At 31.4% G+C, this 16789-nt stretch overlaps 1 protein-coding gene across 1 annotated transcript in view; it reads left to right on the forward strand.

Annotated features, from left to right (window-relative positions):
* LOC135845856 (protogenin A-like) overlaps positions 1-16789 on the forward strand; it is a 192533-nt gene that overhangs the window by 160321 nt on the left and 15423 nt on the right. Inside the window, exon 5 of the mRNA XM_065364705.1 lies at positions 13104-13169. Coding sequence (XP_065220777.1) covers positions 13104-13169 — 66 coding nt within the window. The remainder of the gene's footprint in view (positions 1-13103; positions 13170-16789) is intronic.

Consider the following 16789-nt stretch of genomic DNA (forward strand, 5'->3'; position numbering starts at 1 on the left):
TATTTTTCTAGTTTCAGAAATGATATCTTTTGATGTTTTGGTATAATTTACAAGTACATAATATTCGAGAAGAAAATTTTTTCAAAATTGTCTTTTTTGCCAGAAATCGTGAAAATCCTCAAATTTGTTGTCAACAATTTTTTTTCAAGTTTTCGTTTTTACACGAAAAAGTTGCAAAATTAGCCCAACTTATTAAAATTAACGATGTGCTTTTTTTTGGTAATTTTTCTCTGCGTTCAAATGTTGTTGTTTTTTTCATGTTTTGTCCCATTTTTGGTTACTTTTTTAAGCTTTTTTGCTTTCCAAAATTACTTTTTAATTTTTTTTTGTAAAAAAATGAATACGAGCCCTAAACAAGCATGAAAAAGGTATCGAATCCAATTTGAATAAATCAAAAGGAAAAAATCTCAAAATATGGATATTTTTGATATCCACGTACGAAACAGAAAACAAGAAAAATATGCAAAACCAAAACCTATAAAAAGTAGTTATTTTTCATTTTACATTTTCAACATACATATGTAGAAGAAATTTCAAAGGGCACAACCGAACATACCCGAGTCATCGGATCAACGGCCATTTTGAAAACAAAAGCATAATTTGACGTATATATGAGGTGAATAATAACATCGAACTCGAATTCGAATTCGATGTTGTAAGAAAGAGTATAAGCAAGCAAAGCGTTGCTTACCTTTTATAATGTCCTTGTAACCAGATCCACCCTTAAGTGATTGCCAATATGGGAATTGAATAAAGGAAGCCATGATTCGAACACAAACATATATAGTGAGAAATACGAAAAGTAAACCAAAAAGCAGAAAGATACGTTGAATAAGGCAAAGGCATCAGTAAAATGTATGTATGTTAATGGCTCTCTATAATGCTGATGGAATCACTTTTATTGGAATATTTTCACCAAAACACAGAAATCTTTTTACGCAAGAAAAACTATAAAAATATTTATTATCCGAGAACTGATACGGTACGTTTGTTTGGAATACATTCTTTTTCTCCTCACACAGTCTCATAAGTGTATCAAAATACGTAAAATTTTCAATGGGCCTTCAACATGGAGCGAAAAAAATACACGTTCGTATAATCTACGTGTGTATAATATAACGAAATACAAAACGTATAATATAAAAAAAAATAATTACAAAAAAATTTACCATTAAATTACCTCAACGTGTACATTTGCGCGTGGTTTTTTCCTCTACTCTGGCAACGATAAACAACCCTCGTATAATAAATTTACCAGAGAAATGTTTGTAAACTGGAGAAAAAAAATCCCTGCAGCGAAATATTTTTATTGGCGACCACGCGGCAGTGGCATTAACAAACGTGACAAATTCTAAACATCATTTTAGCGTTGAAAAACGCGATAAAAAGTGTAAAAAAAATTTCCAACATTTATTCTGCGGCAAAACATCCCCCATAAAGCATCGAAATTACCGCCAATAACTCCGGCAATGATTTCATCGCTTAGTTTATCTAAAAATTGATTCGAAAATAACGAAAAAATACGCTAGTAAAATTATGTTACGTGTGTACAACATTACTGAGTACCTTGTTCTTTAATATCATATTACATACTAAAAGCACCTATCTATTCCCTGGACGCTTTTCCGTTGTCAAACAAAATATATTTATACGGTTTTACGAGATACGATAAAGCATTATAAAGTTTTGCCAACTTTGGCCATCAATTTCATTACTTGTTTCTGAAGTTTGATATGAAATTATTTAGAATCTATTTATTTTTTATTTTATTATATCGATATTTTCGCGAAATTTTTATATCGTCTTTACTTCCTTGTAAATGACACGAAATGATGCATTCTCCGATCGTTCTCTCGATTGTATCCATTAAAAAGTTCGTCTGTTAGTTTCCCCCTCCCCCTCCCCGACCCTTCTCTCTTCTGCTGGTTTTTTAATCGGTTAATTTTTGTTCAAGTCCCCTTCGTCGTCATTTCGCTGTTGTTGGTACATGTGAGAGTAGAGATACTTACCTACCTTGATTTCCTTCGTGAAATGATTACATTTTAAACAATGTTTACGTCGTAAAATTTCGCTATGTAAAGAAAACACGTAAATGAAATTTGCGACTATTTTATCGCAGGTATGAATTACTTATAAAGAAAATTTTCAGCTATTCGTATGCGCTGCAGCACGTGCTGTGATGAAAATTCCGCCTACTTGGATTTGAAATTGTAAGAAAAGGCAAACAAAATTTCAAACAATAAGTCACTTAGGTAGGCCTCCTAAAAATACAACAAAAGTTTCTACATCGTGGTACGAGGGTATTTTATAAATAACGTTTGCGTTCGTTCGTGATATTTCGTAGAATTAGGAGTAAAATAACATTCTGTAAAGTTATGAATTATTTGGAAAGATTTTTTGGCCGAATGAACGAAATTTTCTTTGCATTTTGAATAATTTTGAGGATTTTTGAAACAACTTCGAGCGTATTTGCGAAATTTTACGCTATTTTATTTGGTGATATTTTAATCATTTTTCAACTATTTTCTTATCAGTTCAATAAATTTTGCTGTTTGAAAAAAAATTTACGAACTTCATGTAGTTATGGATTCAGGACCACTCAAAGTGATTTTGTTGGTGATATCAGTATTTGATAAGCTTATGGTTTCAAAAATGACGTTCTTCGAAAGAAAAGTGACGATTGTTAGAGTGGTTTTGTTTATTGAGCAATTTTTGGAAAACATCGTTATATAGCTTGAGGGACAATAACACTGGAGCTGGTTTTCTCGATTCAAATAATTATTCATTTCAAATTATTTTCAAAAACGATGTTCATTTTTGGAAAAATCATCGCTCATGAAGCTGTTTTGTTGTTTTTTGTTCAAATTTCCAGGCATTTCACTCATTTCTAGTAATTTTTGATTGGTTTCGTCATTTCAGCAAATTTTAAAAGGGCTTTATGTAATTTTACTAAATTTTTCTCATTTTATTGTTTTATTAATTTTTTTGTTAGCAATTTTCAATGATTTTTCGTCCTGATTTTCATCATCTAATTTCTGCAAAATTTTAATCCATTTGTAATCAACTTTTTGTATTTTTCATCAATTTTTTTCATTTTTCGTGCTTTTTTGCGAGGGTTTTCTCAAATTTTGCCGATGTTAAGTACATCAACTTTTGATCATTTTCAACTATTTTTATGGAATTCTGACTTTTCAACAAACTTGTACTATGTACTTACTAACTTTTCACCAACTTTTCTGGGTTTTTATCAATTTATGGCAATTTTGATCATCGATGGTTCAATTTTTATGATATTTTATGCAATTGTGAAAAAAGTTTGTTCAATTTTAATAATATTTTAATAAAATTTTTCAATTTCCAGTGATTTTGATAGTAACTTCACAATATTATTGTGATGCATAAATATGTACATTTTTTTGAAAATTCTGTTACATTTTGTGGTGAGATTAGTTTTTAAAAATGCTCAATAATTTATTCACTTTTTGCAGTATTTTGCTTGAAAATCGATGCATGTTTTTATACCTACCCTTGTGAAAAGAATAGGTATTTTTTTTAAAATTTTGATGTTTCATCAGCTTATTGTCATTTTTAATGATGTTTATGACGATTTCAAAGTTTTTGATTGAACTTCTTGTAATTTTTGGTAAATTTCATCCTTTTGGACAAATATTTAATCAATTTTTTTTTGCTTTTCAGCAAGTTTTTTTCTGATAGTTACAATGTACATTTTGCAAGACTTTGCTCAAATTTCATTTCATGATGTTTCATCAACTTTTGATCTTTTTAAATTGTTTTTATGACATTTTGACAAAGTTTCGTGCAATTTTCACACAAGATTTTGCTTAGGTTATTGTTTATTTTTTTTTTTTAGCAATTTTTGTAATTTTCAAATTGATTGGCCAGTTCTTGAAATTTTTTTTAAAAAAATCCCCTTCAATTTAAATAATATTTGATTAGGTTTTAATACTTTTCAATACATTTTTCTCACTTGTGCAAGATTTCGTTCAAATTTCACAGTGTTTGATCAACTTTAGAGCTTTTAAAACTATTATCGTGACATTTTAATGAATTTTCGAAAATAGTAATTTTTGATTTAATAGACCAATTCTGAGTTTATCAATTTTTTGAACACTTTAATAAATTTTTAAGAAATTTAGTTCAATTTTAGTATTGTTTGATCAGGTTTTCACAGTTTTCAACATTTTTTTTCTTGATAGGTAAGTAATTCAGGCATTTTTGCGAGATTTTGCTCCAATTTTGCAATGTTTTCTCAACTTTTGGTTATTTTCAACATCGTCATGAAATTTTAACAAATTTTGAAGCAATTCTTGCAAAATTTTTCTGAGATTTGTTGGTTTTTCAGCAATTTGTGATAATTTTAAATTATCAATAGAACATTCTAATAATTTTTATCCAACATTATGTATGTCGTTTTCACATACATTTCTCAATTTTGTTAATTTTTACTTAAATTTAATGAATTTGGACATTTTTATGATGAAAAGACAGGTGTTTTTTTTTTTTTAATTTTCCAATTCATACCATCATTGAAAATCAAAAAATTCAAAATATTTGAGCAAAATGATTGGGGGCATCGAAATGTGATTACTTTTTAGTATTATTATTCATTTATTTTTTCAATCTAATAATTTGATTTTCGAGACGATTCACTTGATCATTGGCTGTTTTTTCTGTCAAAAACTGATCAAAATTTTTAAAAATTCAATCGAAAAAAGGAAAAAACTTGAAGAAAATTTTTACGATGGGAAGCATTCAATATTCAATGAAAGAACTTTGAATCAAATTTGAGGACCTCATGAAGTCATATACATGGTTTTTTTAACCCTCCTGCCTATATTGGCGAAAAGAGTTATCTCCTATCAAGAGTTTTGCGAATTTGCATTTCGAATTTGAAATACAATAGAATTTGAATGACTTGAAGCTGAAAGGAAACAAATTTTACTTTCACTTGCTTATTTCTGTTTTCGTTTCTGATTTCAAGAGAAAAGAACACTGTTTCGATGCTAGATTCGTGTTCAGGCCCGATCATCTCATTTTTCATAATTATTTTAGTTGAAAATTCTCTATATTCATTCACCTTGTAGCAATTTTTCTCATGGGGGCTATTTTTTTATTTTTTTGAAGAAAAAAAAAAGCGAAAATCCTATTTTTGGAAAGGTCTTACCTCTGCTCTTGGACGACGCTCACCATCTTGGAGTGGGTTCTTTGTTATTCTTTTCATTTAAAAAAATTGCCTCTTGTTGAGATTTTTTCAAAGGGTTCAAATTTCTGGAATGACTGGGCTTCTAGAATAATTTGCCTAATCATCGTTCAAAGGCGCACACCATGGCTGTGAAATATTCCAAATTATGTACTGTTGTTTTTTTTGTACATTATGAAATGGCCCTGACCCTCTTTTTATGGGCCATTCGGATAGTTTGGTTTTCATCTGAATGCAATTTTAATCCCTTAAAAGTATTTCGAACCTTCCTTTTCTGCCTACGTTGAAAACAGACCATATTTGTTTCAACCCTATACCTCTTGATGTAAATTAGGTTGCCTACTTTCGTCTACCATAGGACCCAGAACATTGTGCATCACGTTGCATTAATTCGATTTTCACACCTGAAAATAAAACGAAAGAAAAAAACACTACTTTTGTAACGACTACGAAGAAATTCGTTTTAAATTGAATCGAGAAATAGGTGAAAAAATTTGTAATCGAGTTTAAAAACGTGAAAAAAAAATTCAAATTGAATCGTTTCTCGTAAAACTACTTTGTATATAAATGGGTCAACACTCGAGCGTAATTTTAAATTTTTTTTCTTAAAAATGTTAGCTTGGAAATTGGATTTTATATTTTGTATTGTATAAATAAGTTACGCTATTTTTTTCTACACTCTACGCGATAAAAAAATTAATAAACTTCGTGTCACTTCGTTTTCGTAGCGTAAAAAAAACTTTCTCAGAATAGAGAAAAAAAACTCCGTTTAAAGAATGAAAAAGAGGAAGGTACTATAGTATAAGTGTAAAAGCAAAACGAGAAAGAGAGAGAGAGAGAGAGAGAAAAAAGAGGAAAACATTTAAACACACCGGTATTATAAAAGAAGCATCGTCGAAAAACACGATAAAACGAAGGAAGAAAAACATTTCTTTATCAATTTACAAAGTTCAGTATTCATTATAAACATTACGAGTTGAATTATAATTAGAAATTGGTGACTTATTTAATAAAGTACACGCCACCTGTTGCTCTATGAGCTAGTCGAGTTCGCAGCGCGAGCACAACACGACGAGAGAAATATTCCGCAGCACTTTTTGTGTTGTATGTACTACAATTTGAAAAATGAATTCTATTTAGAGCGTGATTTTTGTCTGTTTTTCAAAGCGTAGCATAGCTCGGTGTCTTACAATTTGCGGAGGACGAGGAGACGAGTGCAGGAATTATTTAAACGCGATAGAGTCGCGAGAATTACTCTTGTAACGAAATCATTTGCAGATATTTGAGAAAATTCTTTCGTTTATGGTACCTTTTTTCCGGTGTGTGTTGATTTTTCCCTCCTTTTTCATTCGCCCCTGATGTTTATTTATCGTTGTTATTTTTTTTTTTACTCCGAGTGTATTACCTGGAAGGTGGTGTAATGTACGGAACAAAATATGTAAAGGTGTACGATTTTATTATGACGTTTTGTAGTAGTATATATCGTATAATTAAGTTGTCGGTGAAATTGGAATTTGATTTATGGAAGTCGTTCGACGCAGATACATTTTTTGGGGATCGTCGTCAGCAAGTTTTTCAATCATTGTTCGACATTTTGTTATTATAAATTTTTCGTTGCTATTTTTTTTCTCGCTTTCGTGTGTAATATTTGAAAACTTAATTAACGTAAAGTTTTATTTTTTTGTTCAATTTAAGAGTAAAATGTTGTACAGTTTTATTCGAGTACGCGAAATTTTAACGTAAAAAAAAAGTTCAACGAGCTTTTATATAAAGTGAACGTATTTTAACGTAAATATTTACACGATGGTTGAATTTTTGTACATGAGAATTAAACGTCGGATTCTTTCCGCCAAAATGCGAGTCTAATTGAAAATTTCCTCGAAGCTTTACAGGCGCAGTTTTAATTCGCTTCAGCTTTTTTCACGCGTTGCTGTGTAGTAAACTATAGGTTGAAAAGTCGGCTTTTGTTAGCGCTGCGATAGCTTAAAAGCTTATAGCTTTTTTTTTTTCATGTTGGCTTGGATGATTATTACGATGATGGCGATTTTGAACGTTTCATTTACGCGCTTCACGTAATCTAGACTGTGAAAGTTTTGATATCGAATGGCATCGAGTTATAAACCATAAGGCTTTTATAATTAAAGACCCGAGAGATTATGTCCAAAAGGTCCAGGTAAGACGTAGTGTTTTTAATTCGTCGATAATGATCGCGACCGTTGTCGTTGTGTTTAATGAAGCAGCAAGAGAAATGAATCTGTGCTGCGATACGAACGATGGCTAATTACGAGTACACGTCTACTATGTACTAGCTGGTTTCATTTTTCAAATTGATTAATCAGTATATTATAGCATTGGCGTATAGATGCTATTAGCCTTTTCCGCAAATGCTATTCGCTATACCTACATTGTGTACAAACACGACTCGTGGTTAATAATCAACATTTATACGTATTTTATCACGACCTTGTATGCAGTGCTTTTGGTTTTGCTTGGGCTGAAAGAGCAGCCGAAACTGTACCGAAGTTTTAATTAAATTGGTTAGGTACCTAGCTGCGTTCGTCTTTTCTCTATGTACCTATTTAGTAGATGGTACGAGTGTAACATTGGAGAAGTTTTCAACGCTCGTTGTGTGTTCTGTGAAATCCATTAGATTGTACGATGAAAGTATCCGATTGATTTTCACGAGTACCACGTTTATGATTCTTCAGGTGTCATATTGCCATCAAGGTTGAAACGTGAACTTTTAACGAGCTGATTAATGGAGTAAAGTGATGAAGGTGGTTTTGCAAAGGCGCGTTTGAAGTGAGGTATTGTGCGAGATTTTGTCGAGGTTGAAAATTTTTTTTAAGGGGGGATGAAATTTTAAATAGAGTGGGAGTTTTGAAATCAAGGTGAAAATGTGGTTTTTGGAGATGTAATACATAAGTACCTATGTGAGCTGTTGTGTTTGACTGTTGAAAAGACAAAGTACTCGTACAAATAAAATCGAAAAAAAATAAAAAGAATCCCCCCTTCCATCCCAAAAAATTTTAAGCGTCAGATTTTATTTTATGATTTTTGGCGAATTTAAAAAAATTTATAGGTGTGTTTTACATGAAAAAAAATCAAAATTCAATCTAATTGAGATAGAAAGCAGAAACTAAAATTGTCTACACCTCCCAATCCCAATCGTGTTTGAAAAACTTGATCTCTCCTTATGGTGGAAATCGAAAATCGATCAATCAGAAATATCGATTTTTGAAAAAAAAAACAATGTAATTTTAGACAATTTTTCTTAAACAAGAGCAATAAAGAAGGAGTTGGAAAATATCGAATTATAAATCGATTAAAAAAATCGATCAAAAAATCGATTTTTAAGAAATCGATCAAAAATTGATTTTTAAGAAATCGATCAAAAATTGAGTTTTAAGAAATCGATCGAAAAAATCGATTTAAAAAAAAATCGTTTTTTCAAAACAAAAACGCAATTTAGTCAATTTTTGCTTAACAAAAACAAAAGTTATGAAATTGAAAATCGTAAATTAATCGATTTTCGAGGTTTGGTTAACCAATTTTCTATCATGATTGATTTTGAAATGGGTGGTCTATTTTTGAAGCTGAAATGAGTTTTCCTGTCGAACACGATCAATCATAAATGAAACCTAAAATCACTAATATGAATTGATTGTTGACGTTTAACCGATTTCCAATTACGATCGATTTTTGATGACAAAATTGATTTTTTATTTCGAGCAACCAGTGACGTCGCGAAGGGTTTCTTTAGTGGGGGTGGGGGGTGGAGAGGAGCGAGCACACAATTTGGACGATTGAAGTATTGATGTTGGACGACTGAAATAATGGTAAAATTAAAAAAAACATCAAAACAATCCCTCTTCTATCCAAAACAATTTGAAGCGTAAAATTTCATTTTTCGATTTTTGGTGAATTTTTGAAAATTTAAAAGAGTATTTTTCATGAAAAAAAAAGGTCAAAATTCGATAAAATTGAGATAGAAAGCAAAAATTAGAATTTTATACATCTCCCATTCATGTTTAAAAAACTTGATCACTCCTTATGATGGAAATCGAAAATCAATCAATTAGAAATATCGATTTTAGAAAAAAAAACAAAGTAATTGTAGACAATTTTTCTTAAATAAGAGCAATAAAAACGGATTTGGAAAATATCGAAACAGAAAATTAAATCGATTTTCAAAAGATCGTTTTTTGAAAAGAAAAACACGATTTGGTCAATTTACAAAATAAAACAACAGTGTTGTGAAATTATAATCGCACCTAATCGAATCCATTTTTTGGGATTTGGTTAATAAATTTTCAATCATGATTGATTTTGAATTAGGTGGTCTATTTTTGAAGCTGAAATTGATTTTTCATTTCGAGCAAAACACCTACTTAATCTTGAATTGTTCGGGATCAAAAAGCGCAAATGAATCGATTTTCGATCATGATCGATTTTTGACCAGGAGTTCTAAATTTTTCATTGTCCGCATTTTCGACTCGACCCCCCTCCCCTCCTCAACTGATTGGCGATGGTTTTGGGTCAATTCAGAGCCTGGATTTTTGTCTTCATTGAATTCTGCAAGAAAAAATTTCTCCCTCGTTTGAGAAAAAAATAAAAATTTGAATCAGACAGAACTCGATTTAAAAAACTTGTGCTCAAATGAGGGTCTTTGAAGGCACATTTTTTCATTGAAATGTTGTGGAATGTGGATAATCTAAAAATCTATTTGAGACTTAGATTTAAGGCCAAATTTCAGGTCTGCACATCAATTTTTAGTCATAGTTCTGCGGGGAAATGAAAAATGAATTCGATTTACTTGAGTAGGCATTTGAAGAATTTCTTGTTTTACTCCAATAAATTTTCGCAGGAAAAATTTTGGATTCGAAATGAAAGAAACTGATTTTGAAAGTTTGTACTTTGGTCGTTCAAAAGGGTCATAAAGGCGGCATATCCGAGCTTATAAGTGCAGAATTTCATTTAGGACCCTTTTATGAGCATTTTTCCGAAACTGAAAAATCTAAAAGATTACTGAAGGGTCGAGAAGGGCTTGAAAATTCCACTAACCAATTCTTCAGGTCAAAAATGGGTTTTGAACTTCGGTGTTCTTTAGCCAAAATTTGAATCATTGAATGGATTTTCCGGACTCCATTCGTTCAAAATTGAATGAGCTAAAAGGAAATTCTCGAAAAATTCTCGTGATTTTTGACCTCGAAATTTTTCGAAGGTTAATTTTTAAAATTTAAGAAATTTTGACCTTTTTTGACTTAAATTTGAGAGTGGAAATCGAAAAATTTGGAACCCATGTTGTTTAATTACGAGTAATCGCATGAAATGCCTGATTTTTTTTTTTGAATTCAGTTTTGTTTATTAATGGAAAAGGTTCTGATGCTGAAGCATGATAAAGGCTCATACGAGAAAATAAAATTTTACAATATTATTTTCTCAAGTCAATTTTCAACAGTTTCAGGACACCCCATTTCGTGTAATTTGAGCTGCGAAAATTTGAATTCTACTCATTTCAAAATTTGATTTTGAAGTCGTAACGAGTTTTCGTGAGTTGGCTTTTTGGCGGGGAGAGGGGGAGGGGGTATGACTTTTGTTCCGTGCTCATTCTGAGTTTGAAAGGCTCTACAGGCAAGTGCCTTTCTCGCACAAAATATGCATTGACTTGAAAACGCAGCTCAAACATTAATTTTAATAAAATCTCAAAAATTGCATAGTACATATTTGACAACATCTGTAAAAAAACTGTGAATTTTCACTTTCCGAATTTTAAGCATAAAAATATTCATTTTTGAAATTCGTGTAGGTACATTGAATTTCTTTCGATGCTTCGCTCTTGATAACTTGATATTTGTTTATAAGATTTTTTTGCAGTTGGAATTTTTTCCTTTTCCTTTCCTCTCCCTTCATGACCTATTTCTCTTATGTCAATTTCATGAATTTTGTGTGATTAAGTAGTCTCTAGCAAATAGTAATCGAGAAAAAAAAATAGTTATAAAAAAAAAATAGGTAGGCTACTCGAGATTTTATTGATTGACTTTTACGATGACATTTTTGGAAGAAATTTTGAAATTATTAAAAGTAATGGGCATAATAATTCACAGTTCACGCACAATCTACCTTACGTATTTGCGGAAATGTCAAGTATAGCGGAACGAGGAAACCAACCATTATAAATATTATTTTTTTTTTCAGTAAATTGACCTAAACATTTAAAGGTGATCGTTTCTTGATGAATTTTGAGAAAAAAATTGAGGTTAAGCGTTGAAAAAATTATGTTAGTTCAAAATTTGGTGAAAATAACTTGTATTTTTGATTTCGTAGGTACTACAGAAATTGATCTACATGGACGAGTCAAAATTTGTAATTAAAAAAAAAAATGTTTAGAACAATCTGTCTCGAAAATTACTTTTTCAATTTTTTTCCTGAAGAGAAAGGAGGAGATTGACACGAAAAAATCTTAATAATGCAAGAAACTTCATAACTTTTCAAAGCTGCTTTATTTCGAGTAGAATTTTAGCTTGGGCTTTGTTGCCTACTACATATTTGGTTAAAAAATCCAAATAAATAATGAGCGAAGGGATACCCAAGATGTGAAAAATATTAAAATCACACTACTCGTAGCATTACTTTTACCTGTGTATTTCATTAAGTATATTGAAATATGCCAAAAGTTCACGTAATTATTAATTCGTGGAAAAAGAAAAGAAAAAAACTAAATTGAGTAAAATTATAAGAACGAACTGAAAATTTTCGTCGGAATTACTTGTAAATTATTCGAAAACGGTAAGAATCGTTGATTACGAGCAAGAGGTACCTCGTTGTACGTACTATTCCTGTAAAGAAAATACACGATAAAAAAAAAACGTCGAATCGGATTAAGAAACGTTTACTAAAGTTAAATATATTCCACCTTTTTGTATAAGTATTTTTACCCTTTTTTTTTTCTATCTCGAACGTTTGCTTCTTGTTGGAAATACTCGTAATTTAGCGAATTAAAATAGATAAAAAGGAGACCGGTGCTTAGTTTTTGTAATTCGACTATATATAGTATATTTTACCAGGTACGGTATTAGTATTTGTGTAATTTTTAATTGTTTAATTTAAATTCTTATAGTTTGGCGTGGTTGTTGTATATTTTCTCGTTCTCTATCTTTATGTGTTTTCATCGTTGTTCTTCTTTTGTTTGTTGTGTGTGTTTATGAAAAAAATTATACGAAAACGAGAGGGTGAATTTTTTTTTTCTTAGATAATTTTAATGGTAAATTTTGAAGAAAAAAAAACGTCGTGTAGTTGTAGTGTTTTTTCCCTTTTGGAGTTGTTTTTTGTATTTTGTGTAGAATTTTCCTGTAGGACTTAGGAGACTAGATGAGAAAGAAAATTAAACGTGTGAAATGTAGTTTGAAAAAATGGTTCACCTTGATAAGAAGCTGCTTTTTAAAGGGATCAAAAGAGGGGTATTTATGGAAAGGCATTCGAAGAAATGGGGTCTGATTTATATCGATGGCAATAGCTCGGAAAGTTTTTTCAAAATTGAAATATTCACTTTGGTGTAGATTTTTGGCGAAATAAAATACAAGTTCAAAAGCTTTCTTATGAAGGTGATCGTTTAAGTGATTGATTTTTCCACGGTGTAGCGTAGAATGCTTCTTTATACAGAATGTATACGGAGTATACCGAGATTCGAATCGAATTTTCATATTAGACCGTATTTTTGTTTTTTCCTTCGTCGAATTAAATTTAAAAAATTTTTCCTTTAGTAAAGTAAAGAAGAACAATTTTGACGTTTTATACGATTATTAAAGTTCAAATGTACATAAGAGAAATAACGTAATAAGTAATCGATTATTTATTAGAGAAAAATTGATTATTTTTGCAGATACTTGATCTCAACGAAATACCTGTATATTAACAATACACAAAAACCCGACGCCGGAGAGTACAGGTAATATGACTAAAATATTCGTATAGTTGTATAAATGTACCTATCTATGTGTACCTTGATTTTTTTTTTGTTCGATAATTTCCAAAACTGTGTAGTTTTGTAAGTAGCTATATACGTACTTTTAATGCTATTGTTGCGGAATGGCAACTTGTGTAGCAAACGCGTGACGTTTGTTTTATAATTTAATCATCGAGCTATGTCAAAATTTCCGATATGTGGTCCCGGGCCAGTTAAGAGGATTATGTATAATATACGAAATACGTATATGAGCGAATGGTTTATAGGCTTTGGGAGTTCCATTTGTAGTGACAGCGAGTTGAAAAGTTGGATGTTTCGTCGTTTCTACCTATTCTGTTTTCTGTAGGTACGTATGTGTCCTACTGTACCTTTCGGACGGTAGACGAATTTTAAGTGTTGCGAAGTGCGAAGTAGTTTAGGTACGAGAGGGAAAAGTAAGGATACGAGAGTCGAGATGAATGAGAATTTTGATTTCATGTTGGAAAATATAAACGAGATTTCGGGTTTGGTGTGAATTGCGTCGTGTTGGATGCCGAATCAGGTTGAAAAGGAGATGGTAGGTTTGACATATTGACATACTCGTACATCTGTGATGGGGCAAAGGGACAATGGAAAGATGAGTTGATTAATTGCGAACGGTATTTAAAAGGGCTGGGTGGAATTAAGGGATGAGGGGTAAATTGAGTGAACAGGGTGTCTAATGGTCATGAAAGTCATGAAAAAGTCACGAATTCTGCTCGAAACCCACTTGAAAATTTTTTAAAAATCCCATAAAATGAAAAAAAATAAAATAAAAAAGTTGTTCAAAAAATCAGAAAAATGAAAAAACTAAAATACCTACTTGCCCACAAATTTAAAAAAAATTTCCTCGCAGTTTCAAGTTATTTCACTACTCTTTTTGTGTGTGTGTGTGTGTGTGTGTGTGTGTGTGTGTGTGTGGGGGGGGGGGGGAGATAATTTTTATGTGGAAAGATAGTTCAGAAGTCTTGGCCTTATACGACCTACTGAGGGGGGCATTCTGCTAAATATGATCTAATGTCTTAAAAAATACAAAAAAAAGTTTGGATACTTACTAGGGAACCGCTTGAGGTGTCACACTCCGATTTGAACGGGACCGCGATTTTTGGAAAGAGCATAGTCTAAAACCTCTAAAACCAAATTTTCAGCTGCCTAAGTTCATTTTTCGATTTTTGGCGAATTTTTGAAAATTCAAAATCGACTGTTTTTGGCGATTTATGCTTTTCTTTACAAAGTACGTATTTGATCAATAAAAATGGTCAAAATAAGTCGCAAAACTAATATTATTTACCCAAATCCAAATTTCACCATTTCCAGCCATTCTGGAGCCTCCAGCGCGATTTTTCAATTTCTCCAGAATTTTGAATTTGCTCCAGAAGGCGTGAATATGCAGTTGGGCAGCTAAAAATCGAGTTGTAAGTTTTGAAACTTATTTTGACCATTTCTATTGATCTAGTACGTATATACTTTTTTAAAAAAAGCATAAATCGTTAAAAACAGTCAATTTTGAATTTTCAAAAATTCGCCAAAAATCGAAAAATGAACTTGGGCAGCTGTAAATTTGGTTTTAGAGGTTTTAGATTGTGCTATTTCCAAAAACCGCGGTCCCGTTCAAATCGGAGTGTGACACCTCAAGAGGTTCTCTTATTAGTTTCTTTACTAAGTATTTCTAAAATTTTTAATCGGGGATGTGTTTTTGAGTTGCAAAAAATGGATCATTACGTATTCAATTTCAGTCGAAGAATTTTGATCAGCTACTGTAGAGACCATAATTTTGAGTTGAAAGTCAATAAAAAAAAAATTAGTTTCGGAGGTGTCCCTAATGTGGAGACAAACGAGTTTTTAAGTTTCTGGAGAAATCTGAAAACGTGCTGGAGTCTCTAAGAAGGTCAAATTGAAACTGTTTTCGATTCAGGTGATCGTGTAGACGCACCAGACGATATTATATTACCGAGAAAACTGCTCGAAAATTCGATTTTCATTACTTTTTTCAGGAATTCACAAATTGGTCAAAAATTCACTTTTCAAAGGGTTCTTCTGGAATTTTGCGATGACCACAGAAAACAGTCAAGAGGGTGTCCAATAAGTACCGAACAAAGTTATAGGTTCTATGGTTCTAAACTTCAATTTTGACCTTTCCAGAGTGATTTGAAGTTTCTAGGGAAAATTGAAAAATTGCTGGAGGCTCTAGAATGCCCCAAAACTAGTAGTTGTTGATTTGTGGGAGTTGAAAAAACTATTTACCATGCTTCATTTTGCCCCAAAAAAATTATATTTCATAAAAAAATTCAAAAATTGCTCTTAAAATGAGTTTTTTTGAGTTTTTTTAAATTTTCAAAAATTAGAAAAAAATTTTAAAATGAACTTTGGTTACGGGGATTGCAACTCATGCTCTTTTGATTTAGCAAGTACCAGTTCGAGTTGAATGGAAGAAATTATTCAGAATGCTTCATTTTAACCCCAAATAAACAGCTTTCTTGAGTTTTTAAAATTTTCAAAAATTAGTCAAAAATTCACAAATGAACTCAGGATCTAAAATTTTAAAGTTAAATGAGGTTTTTAGACATGTTGATTCGATCTAGCTTGGTTTCATTTTTGTAGAGCGTCAATTTAGAAAGTTCCTTGGGTGTCCATTGCCCACTAAATTTGGTCAAAGTCCACCGACTTTTTTTTAAAGCTCATTTTGGAAATTTTTCATTCTCTAATTTTTTTTTCAAAGTTTGGAAGCTGGAAGTGGACCGAAGGGTCGTATCTGGAAAATAAACAGATATACGAACTAAGAGCCCTTAAATTAGTAGGAATCGAAGTGTAACATTACATTTTCGTAATTTTTTTTCAGTTAGTAAAAAGTGGAAAAACTTGACGGATAATACGAAAAAAAACTAATATTTGAACCGAATACCTTCTAAAACCTCGTAAACTATGAGTCACACGTCATTTCAATTTTTTAAAACAATTTTGATCATGTTTGGGGCATTGGTAGTGCATTTTGAGTGGTACATTCGAAAAAAAAATATGAATAAATATTCAAATCCATTGCCTTTGAATATAAAATTAATAAAAATCGATGTGCAACTTCCAGTTTTTTAAAATTTTCATCAAAATTGTGGACACTCGTCCTCTTAAAGATGTTGGTTGAGTTGAGATCCCATTTTGAAAATTAGTTTGTTGGAAATTCATTTGTAGTTTAATTTTCCTTGGTCATCCTCGTCCCATTTCAGATGAAAAAAAAAAAACTTGAATTATTTACCCGTTATTTTGGATTGTTCTCACATCCCTCTCTCCCTCCCCCATTTGACCCACACAAGATCTTACTAAATTTGGCCCGTATTGAAAAATGCCATAGATGTGACTTTTGCAGGGTTTATCCTTACAACTATATTTTATCCCTTTCCAGGGTTGAAAAAGTTGTTCGATTTTGAGTATTTTTTGGGCCTTTTTTTGACCTTTAGACTACCTAGATTGATTTTCGACTCATTTTTCACATTTTTTGACCTTTAAATCAACCTGCAGATCACCCCATTTCTCATTGACCTGAGAAAATAACCTCCTCGAACTTCCATCTCAACTCAATGAAGAGGATG

The sequence above is a fragment of the Planococcus citri genome, chromosome 4 (genome assembly GCF_950023065.1).
Source record: "Planococcus citri chromosome 4, ihPlaCitr1.1, whole genome shotgun sequence".
NCBI classification, from domain to species: Eukaryota; Metazoa; Arthropoda; class Insecta; order Hemiptera; family Pseudococcidae; genus Planococcus; species Planococcus citri.